Genomic DNA, 27867 nt, shown 5'->3' on the forward strand with positions numbered 1-27867 from the left:
TTTGTGCTTAACACCTACACGGTGGATCACAACTGTCTGTAACTCCAGTTCAGGGGAACTGTCTGTCCTTCGTGACGCCAAGCACACATGGGATGCATATACACACATGCTGGCCAACACTTACATGCATAAAAAGTAAAAATTAAAACAAAAAAGTCAAACTCATATCTTCTAATCTTTCTGCATGAATGCACATATATTAAATATTGTTGGCTACCACAAAACAAGTATTAGTAAGATGTAAAAGTGTAGAATTTCATGAAAAGTAAAATAACACTTTTGCTTAAAGCACACTGGTCTTAATATATTTACTAAATGACAATATTTTCAAACATTATTGTAAGTGCTCAAGTGTAAACATATTCACATACTGCACAGCACCTTGCTTTGTGTAACTACTACTCCCGGGAACGTCAGCACAGGGAGCTTTTCCTGAAGGCCGCTCCTCTGTGAGTTCTGACGTAGCCAACCACGTCCTAGTTGGACACATTAGTGAGGCCCCACCTAGTTCCACCTGCTGGTGATGCGCACATCCTCTTTACATCACGTGAAGTGAGTCTTCAGGAGGAGCAAGAACAAGGAAGAGAGGGAGGGAGGGGCGGAGGGAGGGAGGGAGGGAGGGAGAAGGAAAGCTGGCAGGTGTAAGCCACACAACTGTTCTGCCACTGAACTGCATCTCCAGCCAGATAAGATCTATTTTACTTTAATTAATTAATTTACTTGAGAGAGAGTCTTGCTACATTCCCAGGCTGACTTCAAATGCAACAATCCCCCACCTCGGCCTCCTAAGTATATAGGCACAATGTGTACTGCTTAAATGTATTTTTAAAAATTCCCAAATTTTTATTTAAAAATTCAATTGAAATGCTGTAAGAAATTAAATGTTTTCAGGAATTTATAATTTTTAATTAAAAAAATAGCACCTTATACTAATCATAAGCATCAGAGACACATGGAACGGATTTTCTATTGTGTGTTCTTTCTTAGCTAAGAATGACAGGATGGGCTGCGCAAAAGCCAAGCTCTATTTTTAGATGCATACACTGCACAAAAGGTTAAGCCCAAACTCAGGGTTTCCTACCAATTGAAGACATGGGAAAAAAAACCAAACCTCTCCAATTCAGTAGATTACACTTTTTCTTTTCTCCTTATGACGAGGCCTAGTCTTCCCAGTTGTTAGTCTGCTGTTAGAACCCAGCTTAATTGTTGGTTTCAGTTTAATGTCTAAAATGTTTACAGGAGATGTGCTGTACTGCAGCTAGAGCTGCTGCTTGAAGCATGAGCTCCTGGGAGGGTCCCCAGCCTGGCTACTACACAGGCGTCACTCCCTATGCCTGATAGCTCTGCTCAAACCCAAGTCTAATCTTATGGCCACGACTAATACAAGTGTACTTCCAGGAACAGCGAAGGTAAACAGTGGTCGATCCCACTGACACACATACCTGGTAAGGACACGGGATGCGGTACTGGTGACAGTGATCAGAGAACCACGTCATCTCCCAGGTGACCCTGTTCACTAGCTCATAGACATAGCAACCAAGAAGTGTCACCAAGGGCACAAGATACAGGCCACTGAAGACTCCAATGCGGATCATGAACTTCTTGAGCTTCTCTTGGTTTCGGCCATCATGTTGTATAACTTGTCGAACGTGATTTAAGGAAATGATGCCGGCTAAGAGGAGAGACAGCCCAACAAACACGCAGAGGCACAGAGGCAGAAGGACGAAGTAGCGGGAGGCATCTAAGTCATACAGGCCAACGAAGCAAACGCCGCTAATGTTGTCTCCTTCAACCTTGTTCATAGCGAGCAGCATGACAGTCAGGAACCCGGGCATCCCCCAGGCAACGGCGTGAAACCATACTGCTTTCTGTTCAATAGCTTCGCAACTCCATTTTCTTCCGGCGGCTAAGAACCACGTAATGGTGAGGATCACCCACCACACGGTGCCGGCCATTGTGAAAAAGTACAGAAACATAAACACCACGCTGCAAGCCTTATTCTTTGACCCTAGAACGACTGTGTCCCCAAGTTCCAGCTTCTCATCTGCCTTATTACAAGCTGTGCTATTGCCCAGCAAAAACCCAACAAAGTACATGAGAGAGACGATGCTGTAACAGACGGAGTAGTATATAATTGGTCTCTCTGGGTACCTGAATCTTCTGACGTCAATTAAAAAAGTAAGAAACGTGAACAAAGTTGCACAAAGACAAAATATTGAAACTATTCCTATGAAGCTTTTGGCAAAGTCTAGTTCATCACTTTTAAAGTACATGTTAGGGCACGGAGGGGCACACTGGTCAATTCCCAGAAACCTATAGCCTTGGTCCCCGGAAGTCCTAAGGTGCTTTGGACACCAAAATCCAATGTCCCTTGGGACTTGATCTGTTTTCTTCTGTGGACCAAAAAGCTCTGTGTGTGGATCAGTAGTAACAGGAACAGTGTCATCACAGTACGGCAATCTGTAAAGTTTACAAAATTCAGTATGTGAAGTCATCACTTTTAAAATTAAAAAAAATCTTCATTAATTCAAGGATTTCACATATACATACAATGTATTTTGATAATATTCCCCCTTCCCCTCACTCCTCTTAGATCCACTCCCCACTTTATTTTATCTTATGTTTTCCAAGTATAAACCACGACCCTGTTGCATTCATAATGGATGGGAGACATTTGTGAGGCTGAGGAGACCATCTTCATGGTTGGGTGGAGACTGGAGACTGATTGCAAACTGTGCTCATGAAGCCTCAGCTCACTTAAACATATCAGCAAGAAGACGGGAAAACATGAAAATCTACTCCCACGGACAATAGTCACATCATAATTTCAATTTTTTTTCTGCTTTTAAGACTTTTTAAGAGAATGTAGAATTCACCCAACTCTGTACCAAAGTGCTGGTGGCTTGCCCAATTATGGCCTATGAACCATAAATCCCAAGTACACTGGCTTGTCTTTATCATCCATCAGGTGTGCAGGACTGAATGTGAACGTCCGCACAAGCCGCACAAGCGCGCTTCTTACCGAGCACCCACTGACCCTCCTTCCTTTCTCTAAAGTCCACATCAATGCCTGGTTAGTCATGTGACCAAGGGGAATAAAATCAAGATGGCTAAGAAGAGACCCTTCCCTAGAGTGACAGGACAAAGCTCACACTCTTAAGGACAAGACAACCGTCAAGACACCGGCTCAGAACCAGTTGGCTCACATCATGGAAGTGAATTGGCTGTTTGCCTCCTTTATGGACACACACGTGACACACAGACATTTCTCTTCTGGGTAGAACTTTATCACTGAGTTGCATTTATATACACTAGTATTATTTTGAAGGGTTTAAAAACAGGTCTGAATGGTTTAAAAGTAATGAGAACACATTCAAAATAAAAACAGAGACTAAGAAACTAGAGAGGTGGCTTAGTGGGTGAGAGCATGGCTCCTGACCCTGAGGACCTGGGTGTGAATCCCAGGACCCTCTGACAGGTAATAGCTCTCTGCAACTCTAGTCCCAGAGGATTAGATCCCCTTTCTTAGACTCTGTGGGCACTGTGTGCACATGCTGACGGACATGCAGGCAAAACACTCATACACATTTCAATAAATACTAATTTAAGTTGAGAGAAAGAGTGAGAGAGGGAAGGAGAGGGGAGGGGAGAATGAGTAAGGGCTGACCGCAGTATCACACCTTGTTCCCAGCACTTGTGAGGTAGAGGCAGGCTGATCTCTGTGAACTGGAGGCCAGCCTGGTCTACATAGTGAGTTCAAGGTTAGTCAGAGCTTTGTAGAGAGACCCTGTCTCCAAACAAAGGCAGAGAGGAATATATTCCTGTCAGATGAATGCTAACATCTTTTAGCTCTGTTTAACGACTGTAACTTTTCTGCTTAGGATCTGTAGACAAAGCACGGCAGCAGAGCGGCAGGAGAGGGCTTCTGTCCTGCTTCTTCCTTTCTCTCCTCTCAGAGGAATTAATTGCCAGAAATTCGGTTTTTATTCTCCTCAAGCATTTAAAGGTATTTTACTAGATTATTTACTAGTCATACCCTTACAAAGTAGTTTATATAAAGACACCATGCCGTAACTTCTCGTTCTACATGAACACTAGTTTTTCAGTTTACCACTGACAGGCATCAGTCAGCTGCATCCGTTGTGCCAAGTGTATGGTGGCAGCTCAGTGTGAGTGACCGCAGCCTGCTAATAGCCCCTCATCTGTGAGGGGTGCTCATGTATAGTGACCACAGCCTGCTAATAGCCCCTCATCTGTGAGGGGTGCTCATGTATTTTCTACTTTAGAACACGAAGGCCGGTAATGGTTCAGCAGGGAAAGGTGCTTGCTGCCAAGCCTAACGATCTAAGTTTGATCTCTAGGACCCACATGGTGGAAGGCAAGAGCTAGCCTCCATGAGTTGTCCTCTGGCCCACACAGATGTGCTGAAGCACGCACATGCCACCTACCACAAACACATTTTTGAAAAGGAATAACCAATGATCTTGTTGGTGGCTCAGAATCCGTTAGGAGTCTCTACAGAAGACTTCCCAGACTTAGGGTGGGGCATTTTCAGTTTACCACACAGTACCCCATCTTCCTGGAGAATGGCTTTTATCTACCAGAATGTGTGGATTCCACAGAGAATACTTCCTTCAGCCTACAGATAAAATACAAAACAACAAAACCAAAAAACTGGTCTTCCCCAGGTTACTTTGTGAGGTTTCACCATATAAACAAAATATTTAAAATTCTAAATCCCTAATGTCTAGAGAATAGGAAACGAAATAATTAGTCAAGATTAAAGCGCAAAGTTCAAGGAATCGATGAGGATTGTTCATGAGTTAAGTGTGCTTAAGACCTTCTCTGGTGTGTCACTATGTAGACCAGGCTGGCCTAAACCTGATGCATACCTCAGGCTGTCCTCCAACTTGGAATCCTCCTACCTTAGCATCCTTAGTGCTAAGATTCTATGTGTGTTCCACTATGCCTGGCTTTCAAAATCCTATTTTCTTACTATGAACTGTAACTGCAATTGGTCAAACCTACAAAATATTCATCATATTAATCACATTTATTCATTGTCATAGAAAGGGCCAGACAGAATGAGGTGAAAAGAGTGTATTCCTGAGATTCTTATATCTAATAAAAACAATTTTAACCTTGCCCAAATATTACAGTAACCCTGGTGTGAGTTACAGGCAGCTGTGTGGCACCTTATGTGGGTGCTGGGAAGCAAACTCCTGCCCTCTGCAAGAGTAATACATGCCGAGAGAGCCCCTTCTCAGTCTTCTCTCATCTTCGTCTTCCTCCTTTTTATTATTTATTTTGTGAGCATGAGTGTTTTGTCTCCAGGTCTGCATGTGTGCCTTGTGCATGCCTGGTGCCATCACAGGCTAAAAGAGAGCATCAGAGTTCCTGGAACTGGATTAATGGGTGCTTGTGAGCTGACATGTGGGTGCTGGGAATCGAACCCCAGGTTGACTGCAAACCATCTCTCCAGTGCCCCATATTATCTTTGCACTGTATCCATTTTAAAAAAAACTTCCGCCAGGATAACCCAGTATTTGCTTCCCAAATACATAGGCCTGAGCATCCCACCACTGCTGCTGAGTGTTTCAGCAGACCAGAGTCCACTACAACCTCAGGCTCACCCACATCACCTGAAGGGACGCAGGACCTCTGCAGCTGGCTCACTCTTTCACTCCACATACCTGTCACTTCTCAGATGTGCAGACTCCGAGGCAGGACTCAGCAGGATGCAGACACCAGCTCTTCCCAACAGACACTAACAGGGAGGAGTCCTCTGGGCACCTTGGTAACCATATGACTCTCCTATCTGGAGCCATCCTAACCTCCACCCTACTGTCACAGTGGAGGACCCTCCTGTCCACACTTGGATCCTGTGTCCTCCTCAGACAACTTCTGGGGCCTGTCTCCTTTACTTCCTCTAGGCCTCCCTTTCCCTTGATCCTGAAAGATCTTAGTCAGTTGTTGCTCCTTTACCTCTTACTAAACCTGTCCAGTACAACCCCACCACAGGGAAACTCTACTGTCTGTCTGTCCGTCTGTTCACACCACTCATCTCATTACAGTGAGTCTTCTGAGCATCTCTCTGGCCACACCTCTTGCTTTCTTTCAAAACCAAGTTTCCTGCAGACTGATCACGTGACTGACTTTATTTCCACTTCCACCATTGGTCTCCCAAAGACTATCCTTCACCCCACCACTTCAGTAAGAGTGAAGGCTCCCTCAGAGTGACCACACCCTGCACTACCTCATTCCCGGATCCCTCCCTCCTCTCTGGACCCGCACTCTCATTTCCCACTTTCCTTATTAGTTCACGTGTGACCAAATGATTGACATCTTGACAAAGAAACAAACAAACAAAAAACAAACTCTAAGAGGATGCTGAGGTGAGTGCTGTACTTTCACTCGCTCCCTCCTCAGCAAAGTTGGAAAAGGGAGGAGGCCTAGAGTCCTGAGAGGTAGGTCAGAGCCCTGCTCTACATGGAAGTCACCCCATCCTCACACACCTGCTGACCTCACTGCTCTCAGCAGAAAGCCATACTGGAGGGAGCCGAGGGGCCCAGTCACTGCTTGCCACCATTGCTTGTGCTGGCTTTTCTTATGCTTGCTGCTACAGCTAGTCATGCTGCCTTGCCCTTTTGTTCATTTTCTTTTTAGGTGAGGTCTCACACTACAGCCTAGACTGGCTTTGAGTTCTTGACCCGCCTGGCTCGGCCTCCTGAGCACTGAGATGTAAGCATGCGCCACTTTGCTCAGCTTCTCACAGGACGAGCTCTCTCCTGTCACAAGTGTCTGGACAAGCAGCTCCTATTGCCTGCAGTGTTGTACCCTCCCCATCACCTAAGTAGCTCAGCCTTAACCTCCACTCTTTAGATCAACAGGCAATCCTCTTGACCACTCCCAACCCAAGGTAGGTGAAAAGCACCAGTATGTGTTCTCCTATCATGACCAACTCTCCCTGTTGTGTGACTCAGTCGTTGTGTTCACTAGCATAACCACTTACATCTGCCCTTCGCCTCACTGCAAGTTCCCTAACAGAAGAACTAAGAGTGTGTATGGCTAAGCAGCAGGTCTACAGAGCTCACCTCCACTGTGCCTACCTATAAGGTTGCAGCAAATACGATCAGTCAAACAATGTTAGTGCTATCATGAAACATCGTGCTAACAACACTAAAATGTCATCTGTATTTAGTATTTGTAGTTTTCATTTTCACTGAAAAATATCATTTACCTGTGACATTCAAGTTCTTCAGGCCATCGGATCCCAAAAGTGTCCATTAACTTTTGGCAATCAGAAAGTATTTTCTCACACAATTTCCGACAAGGTGAAACCACATCAATTTGCTCTGTGCAGGTTGGTACAAAAGCTTGGCAAAGAAACATTTCAATGTTTGGTGAACATTCCAGATTTGCAAGAGGCAGAAAGTGCTAGTAAAAAATAGAGAGACCCAGTTAGGAAAATGTGAATCATAAACGCTTTTTAACCTAACCTCCAAATGGGTCTTAAACTTTCAGTGTTTAAATTCTGAGCTAGTAACTTTTTTGTGTTAAATTTATGCATGAGCCCTTCATACAAAACGGAAATTATCATTTTTTAGATTATACCTTTTTCAAGAAGTCATGCTTTGTCATATTCATTCATGCCATCTGCACAGGCATTCATTATTCAGTTATATTTAATATTTATAAGAGACATTGTGGGTAACAGACGGTACTCTAGGCTCTGGGGATGCAGCAGCGAATGGAATGGACCTTCCCTCCTTTCGCTGAATCCTAGTGGAAAGGGTAAACATTAAGAAACGCACGGTATCTAAGGACTTTGTAGATAAAGTGCAGTAAGGGGTGGAACATGACGACTTCTTCAGACTGGCAGGGTGAAGGACAGCAAGTGCAACTGAATGTGGGAGCCACCACCCTCAGCCCAGTGGTAAATTCCGATTCCTTACATCACCAACCAACACACTCTGCTTTCTCTTCCCGCTGGTCTTACAGGGCACTAATTTTTCTGGATTTCACCTCACTGTTCCTCTTTTGATCCTCTATCCGTTACTTCTAGGTAAGGGAAATGCTAGAGCATAGACCCTGGAACACTCCTGCCACAACATTGCTCCAGGAAAAACCAGCAGCCTCATCTCTCTGGTGCACTCCAGATGTGAACATCTGCTTTCCTGACAACTTCATTTGTTGCCAACAAGCCCTTCACACTCTGTCTGTCTGCAGCACGACTCAGCCCCAGTCCTCCGGACAGCCACACGATCATCCTCATCTCATGAGGCTGCTCAGGCTAACGTCGCCAGACTCAACCTTTTCTTTTTTCCTTTCACATTAGATCTAGTCACCAACAAGTCCTACAGTTCTACCTTCAAAATATAGTGCAAATTTGACCACCTGCCATTGTTACCACCCAGTCAAAGGCACTGCATCCTTCCTGGTCCACTGGAAGCCTCCTGTGGGACTCACTATATCCCATGCTTGCTAATCCCACATCCACACCAAGCCATAGTTCTGCCAGTGTGATTACCTGAAACCTAAGTTTGTCCTTGTTCAGGGCTCCACCCAAACACGTCAGGGTCTTTACCAAGCCTCAAGCACCCAGACCCCACGCTGGCTCCAGGTCGTCTCCTGCCACCACTCTCCTTTGCTTCTTTCTCCAGGCTGCTTCTGCCTGGGGCTTGGCACCTGCTGCCCCTCACTCTGCCAGGCATGGCTGACCTTGCTGATCTGCTCCCCTTCACTCGCACAGGACCTCCACCTCCCACCTGAAGGAGTCCATCGTGTTCCACCCCTTACTGCAGTTTGTCCTTACCTTTATCTACAAAGTCCTTAGATACCGTGCGTTTCTTAATGTTTACCCTTTCCACTAGGATTCAGCGAAGGAGGGAAGATCCATTCGCTGCTGCGTCCCCAGAGCCTAGAGTACCGTCTGCTACCCAATGACGTCTTCTCTACGCACAACTGAGTAACGGACACCTGTGCAGATGGGGAGCCTGAACAATGACAATGTCAAACAAACAAACAGACCAAAAAGAAAGAGCACAACCTCATCAAGGGACAAGTATGCCACGTAAGTAATTCTAAACATCTGACCATATATCACGTGCTAGAAGACAATGAAGAAATCACTCTTAAGTTCAGATGGAAAGTCACTTTCAATAAAGAATTCTTTATCTAGCCAAATATTTAGGCGAAGGTAAAATAATGACATTTTGGATCTGGAAAGAATTTTAAAAACTAGTTTTTAAGTTAAAAAGTAGAGTATATACCAAGATGGCTCCTTGTGCTGCAGGTGGAACCAATACTGAGACCCACAGACAGACATTATACGCAAAGAGTGTGACCTTGGACAATCAGCCCTAATAGAATGTCTCCTTCAAATGCCCTCCATCAGAAATCAGGGTCCTCAGCAGGAGAGGAGGGGGAAGGGCTGTAAAACAGAGGAGACGGAGGACACTAGGGAAACGAAGTGCTCTGAATCAACCGGATCTATGCACATATGAACGCACAGAGGCCGAGACAACTTGCACAGGACTGCACAGGTCTGCGTCCGGTGACATCCTAGAACAGAAAGGAGAAATGGGCACACGTCTCCATCCTAACTATCTCCAACTGATAAAAAAAAAAAAAACAAAAAAAAAAAAAACGAGTTTTCTCCAAGGGAGTCTCACTAGGGTAAAGAGACCACCTAGGGGTAGGGTGTGTGCCCAGCAGTACATGCACGGCATCGTCAGTGGAAGGCTCATTGGATTACTCTCTCACGTCGGCCTTTCCTTTTCCTTTTATACAAATTTTTATTTCACTTACATATTTTTCTTCTCTATTTCTACCCCACACATCCCTTATATATACACTGTGGCTTCTGGTTTGTTGTTTTTATGGACACCTGAGTGTCTGAACAAGTGGTCTCTGCTTTGAGCCTTCTCTTGGGCTTTTTTCCTTCGTTGGTTTTGTTCTACTCTGAAGTGTTAGCTTCGATTTCATCACATTATATTATTTTGTTATGTTATAATGTGTTATATTCCCTTAGAAGTCTGTTTTCTTTTCCTATTGAGACAGAAAGGGAGTGATATGGACAGGTGGGGAAAAGAAGCTGGGAGAAGAGAGAGGGGAAATCATAATCAGGATACATTATGTGATGAAAAATCTACTGTCAATAAGAGAGGGGGAGAGTATGTAGCAGACCTCATAAAGATATTGATGGAAACGAAGGAAAATGACAGAGAAGGATGCAGGCCTCAAGGGTGTCCCTTCTTATGCTGAGCCAGCTCTGCAGCCCAGGTCACCGAGATGCACCCACGCTGCTCACTCCCTCTGACTGCTGAGTATCCCACTGTGCTGCTACACCGTCATTTGATAACTGTTCATTGACTGTTGACGGGACGGTCTGAGGGGGACATAGGATATTTGAATACAGAATAACTACGCAGGCAGTTAAACAGATAAGATGCTTCAAGGATATAGATTTGGATATAGACTCGGGGCAAGAGAGATGGCTCAGCAGGTAAGCGTACCTGACACTCTTCCACAGAACCTGAGTTCAGACCCCAGCATTCAAGCTGGGCAGTTTACAACTGTCTGTACACACCCTCAAAACATACACAGACACACACAGACACAGGCACACAAACATACGGCATGCATACATGTGTATACGGCATGTATACACATGCACATACATGAATAAATAATAAGATATAGCTGTAAAAAGAATACATATTCGAGAGAGAGCTCACCACCCAGACAGGTGAGCACTCCTGAGACTACAGGGCAGGAGAGACCACCAGCACTGCCCACCCCTGCCCACATCCCTGGCCCAAGAGGAAACTGTATAGGGCCTCTGGGAACAGGAAGATAGGGGTACTCAACGCTGCAGTCCAGACACTGCCTGGATATGAAGGGACCCGGTCAAACAGCTCCCTGCACCCAAATCCCATGGGAGGGAGACCTAGACCTTCAGAGGGGCAGACACGCCTGGGAAGCCAGAGGAGACTACTCTCTGCCCACATTTCTGACTCCAGAGGAAAACACCTAGCGCCATCTGGGCTCCCTGTGCACAGGGTCCCAAGTGAAGGCGGGGCAGGCCCTTCTGGTTGCTGCCCTCACGGAGAGCTGAAACCTGGCTCTGAGAAGCGACTCTAGGCTCGAGACCAGAGGTAAGACCAACTTTTCTGTTCCAAGTGACCTGCCTGGTGGATTCAGGACACAGGCCCACAGGAACAGCTGAAGACCAGTAGACAGGAACGACTATACACCTGAAAGCAGAACACTCTGTGCCCATAACTGACTGAAAGAGAACAGGAAAACAGGTCTACAGCACTCCTGACACACAGGCCTATAAGACAGTCTAACCACTGTCAGAAATAGCAGAACAAGGTAACACCAGAGACAACCTGATGGCGAGAGGCAAGTGCAGGAACCCAAGCAACAGAAACCAAGACTACATGGCATCATCAGAGCCCAATTCTCCCACCAAAGCAAACACTGAATACCAAACACTCCAGAAAAGCAAGATCTAGATTTAAAATCACATTTGATCATGATGATGGAGGACTTCAAGGAAGACATGAAGAACTCCCTTAAGGAAATGCAGGAAAACACAAATAAACAGGCAGAAGCCTATAGAAAGGAAATGCAAAATCCCTGAAAGAATTCCAGGAAAACACAATCAAACAGGTGAAGGAACTGAAAATGAAAATAGAAGCAATAAAGAAAGCACAAAGGGAGTCAACCCTGGATATAGAAAACCAAAGGAAGAGACAAGGAGCCGTAGATACAAGCATCACCAACAGAATACAAGAGATAGAAGAGAGAATATCAGGAGCAGAAGATTCCATAGAAATCATCGACACAACTGTCAAAGATAATGTAAAACAGAAAAAGCAACTGGCCCAAAACATATAGGAAATCCAGGACACCATGAGAAGATCAAACCTAAGGATAATAGGCATAGAAGAGAGTGAAGACTCCCAACTCAAAGGACCAATAAATATCTTCAACAAAATCATAGAAGAAAACTTCCCTAACCTAAAGAAAGAGATGCCCATAAACATACAAGAAGCCTACAGAACTCCAAATAGATTGGACCAGAAAAGAAACTCCTCCCGTCACGTAATAGTCAAAACACCAAATGCACAAAATAAATAAAGAATATTAAAAGCAGTAAGGGAAAAAGGTCAAAGTCCAGTCTCATTCCCAGCTCCATAGCAAGCAGTGGCCTATCTCACTCTGCCCCCATATCCAGGAGACTAACTTAGTAGATCCAGGTGTAACACCCTACTTTGTCCCTCTTTTGAAAGCCCTCGACCTCACCTGGCCCTTCCCCATCCCAAGCCTCAGCTCCTAATAGCCAGACACATTTACCTGGAGCCCGCAGTGGCCACACTCCAGAAGAATTTCCTACCAGGCAACACATGGCCACCACAGAGAAGAAACAGAAACAAGGAACAAAGCTCCCAGCCAACAAAGACAAGAAAGGTATCAGCAGCTCGATTGCAGTCTTCCCAATCTCAGATGCCAGTGTAAAAACAGTAACACTCAAGAACTGTCTCCACTAGAGCCCAGCAACCCTACCACAGCAGCCCTGAATATTCCAACATGGATGAGCACAATTCAAAGACCTCAGACAGCTTTAAGAATGTGGTAGGGCAATGGCTTATGCTCTAAGATCAAGAATCGACAAATGGGATCTCATAAAATTGCAAAGCTTCTGTAAGGCAAAGGACACTGTGGTTAGGACAAAACGGCAACCAACAGATTGGGAAAAGATCTTTACCAATCCTACAACAGATAGAGGCCTTATATCCAAAATATACAAAGAACTCAAAAAGTTAGACCGGGGAGACAAATAACCCTATTAAAAAAATGGGGTTCAGAGCTAAACAAAGAATTCACAGCTGAGGAATGCCGAATGGCTGAGAAACACCCTAAAGAAATGTTCAACATCTTTAGTCATCAGGAAATGCAAATCAAAACAACCCTGAGATTTCACCTCACACCAGTGAGAATGGCTAAGATCAAAAACTCAGGTGACAGCAAATGCTGGCGAGGATGTGGAGAAAGAGGAACACTCCTCCATTGTTGGTGGGATTGCAGACTGGTACAACCATTCTGGAAATCAGTCTGGAGGTTCCTCAGAAAATTGGACATTGAACTGCCTGAGGATCCAGCTATACCTCTCTTGGGCATATACCCAAAAAGATGCCCCAACATATAAAAAAAAGACACGTGCTCCACTATGTTCATCGCAGCCTTATTTATAATAGCCAGAAGCTGGAAAGAACCCAGATGCCCTTCAACAGAGGAATGGATACAGAAAATGTGGTACATCTACACAATGGAATATTACTCAGCTATCAAAAACAACGACTTTTATGAAATTCAGGGCAAATGGTTGGAACTGGAAAATATCATCCTGAGTGAGCTAACCAATCACAGAAAGACATACATGGTATGCACTCATTGATAAGTGGCTATTAGCCCAAATGCCTGAATTACCCTAGATGCCTAGAACAAATGAAACTCAAGACGGATGATCAAAATGTGAATGCTTCACTCCTTCTTTAAAAGGGGAACAAGAATACCCTTGGCAGGGAAGAGAGAGGCACAGATTAAAACAGAGACTGAAGAGACACCCATTCAGAGCCTGCCCCACATGTGGCCCATATATATACAGCCACCCAATTAGATAAGATGGATGAAGCAAAGAAGTGCAGAAGTGTAGATCGCTCCTGAGAGACACAGCCAGAATACAGCAAATACAGAGGCGAATGCCAGCAGCAAACCACTGAACTGAGAACGGGACCCCCGTGGAAGGAATCAGAGAATGAACTGGAAGAGCTTGAAGGGGCTTGAGACCCCATATGTACAACAATGCCAAGCAACCAGAGCTTCCAGGGACTAAGCCACTACCTAAAGACTATATACATGGACTCTGACCTCATAGGTAGCAATGAATATCCTAGTAAGAGCACCAGTGGAAGGGGAAGCCCTGGGTCCTGCTAAGACTGAACCCCAGTGAACTAGACAGTTGGGGGAGGGGCGGCAATAGGGGAGGGTGGGAGGAACACCCATAAGGAAGGGGAGGGGGAGGGATGTTTGCCCGAAACCGGAAAAGGAATAACACTCGAAATGTATATAAGAAATATTCAAGTTAAAAAAAAAAAAAAAAAAAAGAATGTGGTAGGGGTCCTTAAAGTGCCTGACAGTCAGATTCTTCAGTAGAAAGAATGCAAGCGTACTGTATTGAGTCTAACAGAGAAATCATTTACAATTACCACAGTTACCACAGCCGATGGCCAACACTGATGTCCAGTTGGTGGCAAGATAAGTTACACAAATAGTCACACACATACTTTGAGCTGCAAGTATCTTACGGGACAAAGATGGCAAGTTATGGTAGGCCAAGCTGCCACTGGTTTCCCTGACGCTCCAGCACCCAGCCAGCCACTGCTGGGACTGCCCAGCCCATTCGCAGGGCAAGCTAATAGATCTACTTCCAATACACAGTGTTCTATGGTTTCCAGTCCTGTTGCCTGCTATAGGGACAGTGATATTTATATACAGAAGTGAGTAAACCAGACTTTGAAACTGAGGCCGTTCCTCAAGTCTCATCAGCTGAGAGTCTGTGAGACAGGGAAAATGCTGGCAGCAGCTGCAGTCTACAGCCAGCAGGCCTGTGCTTGGGTGTGAGCATAGACTTGTCAGACACATCCATTTTGCATACACAAAAAAGAGAACCTCAACTGTTAAGTGAGAAATCTCCCAAAACTTTTACATACACATTTTATATACACATTTTATATATACAATACTGTGCATGATAAAGAAGTCATGTCGTTGAGTCAGACCCAATAAAACCACCAACTTCCAACTTCTCACACTAACAAAGGGCCTGGGAGGACTTTTGACTCGGTCATTCTCAAAACATCCGTGTTTAGCTCACCTAGCCAAGAGATGGCTAAGTGGGAAGCTTTTAAAAAGCCTGATATATTAAACAAACAAAGGCACAGCTGCTGTGGCCCAGAAGGAAGCCTCCCTGCTGAGACACTTTTCCTGGTTTCCATCACGACAGTGACCTCACAGCACCTCGCCATCAGACCCACAACAACCCAGCAGGGGCAGCTTCAGATCACAGGAGAAAGTGTGCCAATTTCTTACTGGAAATTACTCTGTAAGGTCTAAAATCTATGCGAATTAGAATCCAAATGCTCTTATTCCAGATTCACTGCTACTCACACCTGAGCCGTGAATTAGAAACCTTCACAATACTATTAATACTTACCATAATATTGTAAATTGTATCCTATTATCAATATGTATAGCAAGCTTTTCAGACACCACAATAATCCTGAGAAGCAGTCCTGCAGATAAGGGGTCAAGCTCTAAGAGGTTAAGTTAGTGACAGAGACAGAAGGAGACTCTAGACCATGTGCCCTCAGCCTGTCCTCTTGACTCCTTACCCAGTTCTTCCTGAAAGTGACTCCCTCGGACAATCACGCTCTCACACCAGATGACAAGCAGAAAGCCTCGTGCACAAGGATGGGGGGGAAACATGTCAGAGGAGGATCTACATGAAGTCACTCTTCAAGTTGTAAACAACAGAAATTCAGTCACACATCAAAGTCTCAGCCGTGTTTACCACTCTAACGGTTTGCAGACCTCCTGAAGCACAGAAAGCCTGGAACAAATACTTCAGAAACAAATACTACTTTAAGCCATGGGTCAGCCACTGTTGAACCAATGCAGCAGTCACATGACCCCGTCAACAGGATGCCAATGTTGTCCCAACCTTTTGAAGTAAAATCTTGTTAGGAATCAACATTTTCCCACCAAATGTTCAAACTCCATATTTGGAAACCAAACCTTTAGATGCAAAGGCTACAAACCTGACCTGTGCTACTTCGTATATCCTTCAGTTTTATAGCGAACTCCATGATATTATAACCGAGTATTTTCACAGAACGCACCATGTATGCCTCTGATACACTCCACACTCCACACTCTCTCTAGGCTTTTTGGTTTTCCTGCTTGGCGAAGCAAGTCAGTTTCCTCAGCAGGCCTGTCTTCAGGGCACACTCACGCACTTTACATTTTTCTATTGAATTCTCAAAGAAACTCACACACTAACAAAGAAGGATCAACAACACTTTTGAGGGTCTGGGTTTAATGATGACTGAAACAATCCTGCTATTGACAGTGTTAATCCTCAGAGAAATGATAAGTAGGTTCCTTCCAGGGTCAGCCCTCCTCAGACACCCTAGACAGAGCTGGCACTGTAAGAACTTGCAGAAACCGGGAGGAGAAATTCTCACCTCTATTTTGTGCTGATGAACAAAAGCAAAAGCAGCTAAACTAGGGCAGATGGCGAGTGAGGACAAGAACACGGGACTGGTTTACTAATCTCAACCGATAAGCTGCCAGTGCTTTAATTCTAACTAAATCCTACTGTTAACTACATGTGTCACTTTAAACGGGTAATTCTGTCTCTGAGTCTGGGGTATTCATTCTCAGAGTGAAATGTGAGAAGATTCCTAGATGACCTCTAAGCACATTCATGATGGCTCGAGTTTATGAAGAATGTAACAGAGACTCGAGCATCAGAGCTAAACTCCAAAGCAATAGAACAACCTTGGTAGCGACTCTGTCTTACGCCATGCCCTAGTCTGAACACTGTCTATTCAGCAGTTCTGTTAGAGCAAATGTTGGGGAATCTAAGGAGGGTACAGGGACACATTCTGGCATGAGACCCATAGGCTGGCCATTTGGATGCCTTAGGTATATGTTTTTTAGAAAGAAAGTAGGCAAAAGAGAGATTTACACAGATTGGGTAAGACAGCTGCAGGGGACCAAACACCTCTGGAGGGCCATAAAGAGGGTCCGGGGTTCAAAGGCCTGGCATGAGTGACAAATGTCCTTTGACATGATCTTATCCATGTTATGGCTCCTTTATCCCTACAGATAGCCCGAATCTGATTCCCCAGCCTGGAGTCTATTAGCTGTTCAAGCTCCATCTGGTTTTTGTTGTTTTGTTTTTCCTGCTTTGTTTTAGCTTAAATAAGCCAAAAGATTGACTAGTATGCAAATTCCATAAAGAATGGATTGTAAGCGATCTCAGTAAGTGGGGAAATCTAGAATTGCGTCCCAGGCCTAACTGGAGGGCAGAGTGGTAAACATCCCATCATCGTCAGAGGTGGAATGTGGCAGCACATGACGGGTAAATGACAGACCGAGTCAACCTTGGAGCCTCTGGGATCCTTGGCACACCCGAGAAGGATGTGTCCAATAAAGACCACAGGAGACAACCGAGGAGCTGCCACCAGGGAACTGAAAAATGGAATGAAGACCAGAAGGATGGTGGTGTGAAGGGAGGGCTCTGAGGAACGTTTAGTCAGAGAATAGAATGATTCATCCGGAGTAAAGCACAGACTTACAAAGGACTGAGAGTGTAGTAAGCAAGTGAAAACCAAGTACACAGTTGTTCCTGCAGGCTGCCAAGTTCTATCAGCGTGGCATGCTTCTGTCACATAAATCATCAGTGACAGCGTGAGGGAAGCAAGAGTGACCCAGGGCTCTGAGCAAGGCTGTGTGTCAGTGGTTTCATGCAGCACTCTAAGCCCAAAGCCCTCGAGGGAAGCTCATCCTCCTTGGGAAGCCTGACTTTGTAAGAAGAAAGGAAACAGCTTTCTGTTCAATCCCCTCACTCTTCAATGCTTCAACCAAGAGGTCCACTCTGGTACGATCTGTGAGGGTCAAATCAAAATAAAATCTGGAAACAAAAAGCTAAAATTAGTTGCAAGACACTGTTAAGATTTATTTCTAAAGGTCCAGAGAAAGAAAAAAAAAGAAGGAACACAATTTTATATATTGATATGAGCTTGTTTCTCAGAGTCTAGACTTGATGTTAGCTTTGGAAACAGGGTTTCTGGAGATCAGACAGTAAATGGGCAGGGGACCTCCAGATCCACCCACCATCATCTACCAAATCTCTTCCTGGAGGCCTTAAATAGCCATATCTAGCAAACATGTGGATGTAAAAGCATATTAGTTTCCTACAAACATTATCACGGGAAGAAAACACAAACTATTAAGAGATCTCTTCTCAGGCATTTGAAGAGGGGATCAAATCCCATTACAAATGGGAGAGAGCCACCGTGTATTGCTGGAAACTGAACTCAGCTGAGCCACTCTACAGCAAGAGGTCTTTTCTCTATCATGATAGAAGATTTAAAAACAAACCAATAATGCAGGTCAATAGGGCGTTCTGAGATTAGTAATCACTACTACTTGCCCATGTTAATGCTGCAGGTGCCTTAAGCAACTCTAACTGCATGGCTAAGGCACCTCTTCACACATAGTTTTCTTACTCCAGCAAACCAGCACACATGCTGGTCTAGCCTGCACACAGAAGAATCAGTGGTGCACGTGGGCTAAGTCGACATAGAAAGGAGTTCCCAAAGAATAGTCCCTAGACCAGAGCACCAGCAACTGTCATGGATGCCTTAGCAATGCAGATTCTCCATCCTATCACAGATCTACTGATTTGGGAACTAGGGTTAGAGCCAGAGATCTACTTGATAAGGCTGTCAGATGGGAACCAGTGCCTTAAAGTAAGTCAGCTCTCCAGTTCTGCATCTCGAGGTCCCTGTCAGAGACCCTGAACCACATGACCACGTCACAGATGTCAGACCACAGTCACACTGAGGATGTAAAATGATGAGGATAGACCTAGACCCCTGATCCATGGTAAGACTAAGAACAAGTAAATGGGTTTAATTCCACTGAATTGAAGGGAGTTTTCACCTTTGTTTTGCTACTGGTTCCTAATGGGGACTGAACAAAACAATGGGATATCTACAGAATCTAAATATCATCTCGACTGCCAACTCTCATCACCTCTCCTGAACTAGAAGCTCAAACTCACCCACTCATGATGTCAGGTGTCCCCACAGCTCTCCACCTTCAAGTGGCTCCCCATAGTTTAAAGACACGGGGCAGAAGCAGAAGCATATCGTACATGTTCTCAGAGCGTCTACTTCTGCCATATTCCTGGCCTTTTCCCCTAAAGTCACTGAACTGGGGTGTATCTCGATCTTGGGCAGCTTGCCTGGCACACCCAAGACCTGCATCAAGCACCAGCACCACAAGACCAGCAAATAAACACCAGCAGCAATGGTGGAGGCTTCCCTTTGACTGATAAGAGGGTCAATAACAGGCAGGTTTATACAGGCTGGCCCAGCCAAGATAAACTACTATATGTTGTTAGCTTTACGCACATATCCCTAGAAATAGAACTTTAACTCTTAGGTCTTATCCATACTATCAGGAGAAAGATAGACAGTCTGAGATAAGGAGCCACACTGATAGATACAGCTCACGGTATGACCAGAAGGGCATTTTCTTTTCTTTAAAAGATAATTTAGTGCATGTGTGTGTGGGGGGGGGGGCATGGTATGCACCTGGAAGTCAGAGGACAACTTGTTAGTTTCCCCTTCTACCACATGGGCGGCAGGGATCCCACTAAGAACAAGCTTGGTGGCAGGCACCTTCACTTGGAAAATGGAAGAACTTGTGGTTAGGAATCTGGAAAGGGAGTATGGGACTCTTTTTTTTTCCCCAAAATGAGCCTATAATATCCAATGTTTTTCTTGTGTGTGACTGCAAGCCAAAAGGTTTCCATGCAGAGGAAGCTCTTGACCATGTAGACTAAATATCCACCCTGTGGATGCCTAACTAGTGCAGGTGCCCTATCCAAGGAAGAAAATAAAAACCCAAGGAGGTCCTTTTACAGAGTAGAAATAACCAAAAAGCACATAAAAGAAATGAAGCAATTATCAGAGCAAGAATAATATTAAAGTGGATTTAAATGTGTGCTTGGTTTTGTTTAATGAGCGGCTGAGGGCAAAGGGCAATCTAAGAATATAAACCTATGCTGAAAACTATAATGAAAAATGGTAAGATGAAACAGATTGTTTTATATTTCTCCAAGAGACCAGAAGTTCCACAAGAGCACAGAGGTTTACTGATTTATTATGTGTGCCCACTAATTGAACAGTGTCCCTGGTATTTACTGATATATGCACTTGAATATTTCGTTGAAAGATAATACCAGCTAATCTCAGTGAAAGATACAGAAAAGGACTTGTAGCTCCCCATGTCACAGTGATAACAGGGGAATCCAGAACGTGGGCCTGGGTCAGTGGTATTAGAGGTACTGAAAAGTCTGGGCTATAGTTTTAACTGAGGCACTGAGAAAAAGAGGTGTTAGTCAGGGCTGGAGCACAGGCTCTTCCACAGAACTCAAGTTTAACTCCCAGCAGCCATGTCAGCTTCTAACTGTCTAAGAATTCCCAAGTTCCAAAAGTATCAGGCACTCATGGGGCTCACTGACACACATGCAAACACCCATACCATAAAATAAATAATAAAATTAAGCCCCTGTTTTGAATGGGCCCTGTCTCCATTCATGCTGAAGAACATCTATCCTGCTACTGAAGCATGGATCAGAATCCTGCTGGTACTTGGCAAGCGACTGCAGATTCAAACTTTCCGGTTAGAACATATGTGCTCTACTCCTGTTTAACACAGAGGTTCTCAACATTTCTAACACTTCCACCCCTCAATACAGTTCCTCATGTGTGGTAACCCCCAACCATAAAATCATTTTTATTACTATTTCATGACTGTAATTTTAATACTATTAAATATGAATCATAATACAATATCTGTGTTTTCTGATGGTTTAAAGCAATCCATTTAGGAGTCTTTTGACACACCCCCAAGGGGTCACAACCTACAGGTTGAGAACAACTGACTTAAGAAAAATCAATCAATTACTGTATTACTGTGTTACAAACACTTTTGCTTACTTTTATCAATGTGTTCAATCTCAGGCTAGTCAGCTTTTTATAACAAATGTTAAATGAGACTTGAAACAATAAAATTAAAAGTGCACACTATTTTTGTATGTGAGGTTTGTTATTTGAAGATATTTTTTGGCAGGGAGCATTATAGCATTTTATTTCCTTTGGAAAATTGGTATGATAGTGTGCCATATTTTACATGGCAACTGTCCAACATGCAAAGCCATAATTCTGGGAAAGCTATAATTCAGGTTCAATGAATATTAATGGACACAATACACTACACAAAAGGGAGAAGTAAAGCCTACCACTACCTGCATTCTACATTCTCCAGGAAGGAGAACAATGACCACAAGAGCCGGGGGACGGGCTCTTCAGAGGGTTTGAATAACAGCATCCCAGACCGCAGGACACCAAGAAACAGGAGAGGAGCTCTGAGCCTATCCACAGAGCCCTTTCTGTTCACATGTAGGTCCCTATACGCTGTAGACCTAGAAGTAGTCAAGGTACTTTTCCTATATCCACGACACATCCCAAAAGAAGGTGAGCTGTGGCTCTGCATCTGAAATACAGTAGCAGCCAGAACACACTGAAGGATACACTGAAGGATACACTGAAGGATACACTGAAGGACACACTGAAGGACACTGAAGGATACACTGAAGGACACTGAAGGATACACTGAAGGACACTGAAGGAGACACTGAAGGACACTGAAGGTTACACTGAAGGATACACTGAAGGATACACTGAAGGATACACTGAAGGACACACTGAAGGATACACTGAAGGACACTGAAGGATACACTGAAGGATACACTGAAGGATACACTGAAGGATACACTGAAGGACACTGAAGGACACTGAAGGATACACTGAAGGACACTGAAGGATACACTGAAGGATACACTGAAGGTATGGTACACTGAAGGATACACTGAAGGATACACTGAAGGACACTGAAGGATACACTGAAGGATACACTGAAGGGTACACTGAAGGGTACACTGAAGGATACACTGAAGGGTACACTGAAGGGTACACTGAAGGACACTGAAGCATTTCCTTCACCTCCGTGATTCCTATTATCACCTGTGGGACAGCTCCAGGCATTTTACACAGCATATCCTAAAAAAACAAAGTGGCTGGCTCAAACTAAGCCACTCTCTTTCAGAGCCGTGTGTGTGTGTGTGTGTGTGTGTGTGTGTGTGTGTGTGTGTGTGTGTGTGTGTGTGTGTGTAAGCACAGAATGAGAGGTGGTAAATGGCAGGACAGAGTCCTCTGGATCCTTCTAAAGGCACAAAACAGCAAATGTCTAAAAAGAGTCACTCTACAACAGACACCCTTTTCTCTTAGACATGTGTTGGTCCACTCCCTGTCCGTCCCTTTTATTTTTAATTGGATATCCACTCTTTAACAGTACATTTGAACATGTGGAAAGGAAAAGGTTTATGGCCCACTTCCTTTAAACTGTTAAAGATAAATGGCCACATGCTGCTCCAAACACAATATATGACTCTGGACCTCAACAAATAATAATATGCTATTCCTGTTTCCATTTTCCCCAGATCACCATCAGTCCTACGGTATGAAGTCAGCCTCTCACAGGATGCCAACCTCCTAAGTTCTAAAGCAAAGCTCTAGACAGAAAACACAATGGAGAGCCAGCTGCCATTTGCTTTCTCACTAGGACAGTTCAACTGGGCTGCACCCTTTTTATACAGCCAAGTTACCAATTCAGAGTCAGAACTTAACTCTTTGTAACACAAAAGACCTTATGAAGGGGAATACAAAATGGGGGCAGGGGGACTGAAGTCTCTTATTTCAAGCAATTTCTGAAGCAAAATTGAAGAGCCATGCTCTTTCTGTCAGATCCTTTAGACTTGTAATAAACTTGACTTTAATCCCAGCACTCCAGAGACAGAGGTGGGCGGATCTTTGTTAGTTGAAGACTAGCTTGGTCTACATAGCAAGTTCTAAGCCAGACAAAGCCATATAATGAGATCTTTTTATTGCTGTGATAAAACCATTGCCGAGGAGACTTACAGAAGAAAGAATTTATTTATGGTTCATGGTTTCAGAGTTAAGAGTCCATGGCTATCATGGAGGGAGCATGGCAGCAGGCGGGCATGGTGCTGGAACAGTAGCTGAGAACTCACATACTGATCACACATAGGCGAGAGAGAGAGAGAGAGAGAGAGAGAGAGAGAGAGAGAGAGAGAGAGAGAGAGAGAGACTAAAAAGGTGTCTTTTTTTAAACTTCAAAGCCCATCCACAATGATACACCCCCTCCAAGCAAAACTATGCCTCCTAATCCTTCCCAAATGGTTTTACCAACTGGGGACCAAGTACTCACCCACATTAGCCTATAGGGCCTTTCTCTTTCAAACCACCGCAAGCAGCAAGATTCCAAGCATGGGAATATGAATTCAAATCCCCAGCACCCACATGCTAGTGTGGCTGTGTGTGCCTGTACTCCCAGGAACAGGGGCAGACAGGTAGATCCCAAGGGCTTGCTAGCTAGATGGCCTAGCTGAGTAAGATCCAGCTCAATGAGAGATCCTGTCTCAAGACAATAAGGTAGAAAGCCACCATACTCTCTCTGTCCTCTGCATCCCCAACACACAACACAAATAAATAAATAATAAAATAATTCATGTGGAAAGTAAGCTAGAACTTAGGTGACATTAAGAATGCACGATAATGTTTATTTGTTCCATGATATACTATCTGTAAAGCATGCTCAAGCACTTAAAGGTTTAGTGAGGTACAGCTCACAGGCCTGTCCACAGCCAATTTTTGCCAACGCATTAAAGTTTGACAGAAACACTGCCATATTAATTCTCTCATATGTTGTCTATCACAGCTTTCCTACCGCAATTGCAAAGGTGAAAAGCTGTGACAGAGACTGCATGCTCTAAAAAACTGAAAATATGTGGCCCTTCACAGAAAAGGTTTACTTAGTGCGTCTTAACTTTAACAATCACATCCTCTGGGACAGCTTGTTACTCCAGCTGTGCACTGTTCTGAGACAACGGTCTCTAGACTGCTCCGAAGCTGCTGCTGTCTATGAACTAAACTTTGAGAGCCACTGTCCTATCTTATGTAATCATAGATTAGCAACCTAATGTCAATAAAAGAGCTCAGCTAGCACCAAATGGAAAGCGAGGCTCAGAAAGAGAGAGGGCTGCCTCGATGAGATGGCTCAGTGGGTGAAGGCATTTGTCTGACAGCCTGAGTTAGAGCCTCAGACTCACGGTGGAGAGGGAAAGCCAACTCCCACACATGCCTTTCTGACCTCCACAATAGCACTGTGCATGCATGGCACATCACATGCACACACACACACATCATGCATATACACACATACAATAACACATTTTTAAAGAGAGAAGTAAGATAAATCTCTTGACTTACATGGAATTCTTGGTAGCTAAAAAGTACATCTGTCGTAGGCATGGAGGTGAGTGCCTATAACCTCAGAGTGTGGAGGCAAGGGGATCATGAATTCAAAACCAGCCCAGGCTATAGGGCAAGTTCCAGGCCAGTCTGGAAAACACAAGAAGGCCCTGTCAATTATAAAAGAAAAGAAGGCCTGCCCTCATGGCACAGACTTTTAACCCTGCCACTGAGAGGGAGAGAAAAGGAGGATTTGAAGTTTACGGTCTACCTGGGCTACAAAGACTGTTCAAAACCAGACTGGGCAACTAAGGAAGATCCTGTCTCAAAACAAGAACTGTTTGCAAAAAGACAAGAAAAGAAGGAAGAACAAGCTGCTGCCATAACCACCATGGGATTCTTCAGCCTTTATCTTAAAACTATTTCCCTGGAAATGCAGCAGGAAACCTGGAGAGTCCAGAAGCCAGGAGTGCTTGGTATGAGAAGATCATATACCAGGAAGAGACTGGCGATGTCAGCCCTCAGAATCAGAAACTTTTTTTTCTAAGAATTATTTATTATATTTTATGTATATGAGTACACTGTATGTAGCGGTCTTAGGACACACCCGAAGAGGGCATGGATCTTATTACAGATGGTTGTGAGCCACCATGTGGTTGCTTGGGATTGAACTCAGGACCTCTGGAAGAGTAATCAGTGCTCTAAACGGCTGAGCCACCTCTCCAGCTCCCACCAGAAACCTGGATGGTGTCAGACATGAAACTACCTGGGAAGCTAGCTAGGTAAGTTAAAACAAACAAACAAACAAAACAACATCAAAACCTTTTAAAGAGTAGAACAGAAACACTTGTCTGAAGAAGAAAACGTGTGCAGCAAACTAGTTGTCACTGCCTTCAAAAGCCTTTAAAACAGCTCGAGTACCCGCCTGTCTAGATTATACTCCTAGGGGCTTCATCTAGGGGCTTCATCCGCTCTCTGTGGCTACAAGAAGGACCTGGAGTGCGAATGTGATGACTTTCTAAGGTCACTGTTAGCACTCAAGCCTAAAATGAACATAAGTACTACAGAGAGAGGAAACCAAATGAAAGTAAGATGCTTTACGAACACTTGCTTTAGTATATACTATAAAACATTATCATCACAGGCGACCAGACTGAACGCTGTAATTATTGTCTGATGGTATCCACTATACACTCATGGTTCTAATTAATCAATGGAAGTCTCCCTGCACCCTTTGTTGAGTGTTCAAAAGAATGCTTTGCAGGGCTGAGGCTGTAGCTGAGTGGGCGAGACCTTGCTGTATTTGAGGGGCTCTGTGCTGAGTCCTCAGTGGCCCTGCCACCTGATGAAAAAGAAGGGGGACTTTGCACTGGTTTGGAGAAACTACTGAAAGATTAAAACCCTACAACTTGTAAACCTTTTAAAATTATATCTTAGTATTTAAAAACTGCCCTACCCAGACAGGAGTCTACAAAGAGGTAGTCAGACAACTAACTCTTCGAGCAGACAATGGAAGGCCTTCAAAGCTGCAAGATCAAAAGTGGTCAGTTTAAAAAATCCATCTAGATTACACTTCTGGGGGTTTCATCTCTCAGAGACAATCTGAGGAAAAGCCTTGACTGGCTTCAGCCTGTCTAGAGAAAGATTACAAAACCTACACTCTTGTCTTCTTTCTTTTTCTCCTTCATGAAACTTATCAACCAAACAGATCTGTGAGGCAGGGCAGGTTCCTGTCTCCACAGGCAGCCCTTTCTTCCCACACCTCCCTGGGACATTTGCATATCTCTAATCCAGAGTCGCTGACTGAGGCACCTGAGGCAATCTTTAGTGTCACACTGCCCTTCCCCACAAGTGAGCTTTCTTTAACAAGTATCTTATATACAGAACACATGCTTACACACTATGCCTGAAAGTCATCTTTTAGTAAAACACCCTCTTTAGCACCAAAACATTCCAATAATTTATTAACTTTGGGAAAACTAAGCCAAATAAATTTATAAGTACTTTGTATAAACATGCAAGTTTCTTCCATTTTAGCTCAAGCAATACAAACTATATGTTCAGTCAACCATTTAAAAATGCAGAATTTGGGGTGAATGTGATGGTGCACACTTTTAATCCCAGCCCTCGGGAGGCAGAGGCAGGTGGATCTCAGTTTGAGTCCAGCCTGGTCTACAGAGTGAGTTCCTGGACAGCCAGAACTACACGGAGAAACCTTACCTTGAAAAACCAAACAAATAAACATTGAAAATTTAAAAATTCAGAAATCACAGTCTTAGAGAAGCAATGACACAAATTCAGAAAAGCAAAACATTTTTATCTGTAACCATTCTTCATTATGAACTCAACTTTTTTTTAAGCAAATTAACTAGCAGCCCAAATGTAGACCAACTATGTCAACGGGAGGGGGGTTTAATTAATTTTCAAAAGTACTTTTAAAAATATGATTGGGGGGGTGGAACTACGTTTAAAGATTAAAAGGTAATAGTTAAGAGAAAAACACTCCGTATAAACTCCGTATCAATATAGGCATGAAAATCCACTCACCTCCATTTCCACAGCAGCAATGCCCTGATCATAATGACCCATCAGGTTAGGGAAAAACGTCATGTTGTAGGCCATTTTCATACATCTGGGAACAGTGATTGGCTCACAGGTGAAAAGGCTGTGCCCTCTTACGAGGGGCAGAAGAATGCAGGCCAACAGAAACGGGGACACTTCCATCTTCTCCAGATTCCGATTTTACCACATGGCTTGGATTACTCTTATGCTCCCTTCCGCATCAAAAGATTCTCAAATCGAGGATAAAATGGACAAATTCCTCATTTCATTATTTTTACCATTTTGAAAGAAGCCGTTTCCTGAAAATGAGTTCTGGGGCAACTGCTGTAAAAACAAACCCAAAGTGTGTCATCTGCAACATTTGTCACAAAATCAAATCCAAGTCAAATTTCATGCTGGGTAACTGATGCTGGGGAAAAAAAACTGGAAAATTCCATCCTAGAGAGACACTTCCACCTGCCCGAGTGCGGAATGTATCATTTTGCTAAGGAAGCCTCAATTCTAGGGAACTGCTGATGAAGGTTTATAGGGTCTGAAACACTGGTTTAGAGAGGCACGGCATAAACAAGTTGGACTGGGAAAGGGGTGCGGTGGTTGGAAGAAAGGGGACTTAGGGGCTCCTTGGTCATCTCACCACATGGGAAACATGAGGACAAGTGGATTCCCTAAGACACAGACAGAGTTCTTCAACTTTAGCTCTCTCTACAATAGCAGTCTCCTGCGGATGTGCTTTTCCTGTTTTTCCGCCAAGGCGAATCAGCCTGCCAGGGTTTACCGAGGTCCCCTGGAAAGAGTGGGCCTGCGTGGTGACTCCTTTTCGATCGTTCTTCACCTCCAGCACCTTCCCCTTCAACGCGCTCACCCCGTGCCCCCCTGTACCCCGAATTCCACCCAGCGCAAACCTCCCATCGGCAGCTCCCCTGAACCCCGGGGTCCTGCGTCGGGGCACCTGTTCCCGGCCTGCAGCCGAGCGGCAGCGTCCCGGGCCTACGGGGACCCGGAGTCACTTCCCAGGAGTTGCGTGGGACTCCAAGGCGACGCA

General features: G+C 44.3%; 1 protein-coding gene across 1 annotated transcript in view; it reads right to left on the reverse strand.

The window, feature by feature from the left end:
- The window catches only part of Fzd6 (frizzled class receptor 6), a 30424-nt gene extending 3412 nt beyond the window's left edge, over positions 1–27012 (reverse strand). The window contains exons 1-3 of the mRNA XM_032914595.1: positions 26811–27012; positions 7241–7437; positions 1443–2460 (exon numbers count right to left, since the gene is read on the reverse strand). Of these exons, the coding sequence (XP_032770486.1) occupies positions 1443–2460; positions 7241–7437; positions 26811–26987 (1392 nt within the window). The 5' untranslated portion in view covers positions 26988–27012. The remainder of the gene's footprint in view (positions 1–1442; positions 2461–7240; positions 7438–26810) is intronic.
- Between the last annotated feature and the right edge of the window lie 855 nt (positions 27013–27867).

This window comes from Rattus rattus, chromosome 1, assembly GCF_011064425.1.
Source record: "Rattus rattus isolate New Zealand chromosome 1, Rrattus_CSIRO_v1, whole genome shotgun sequence".
Classification (NCBI taxonomy): Eukaryota; Metazoa; Chordata; class Mammalia; order Rodentia; family Muridae; genus Rattus; species Rattus rattus.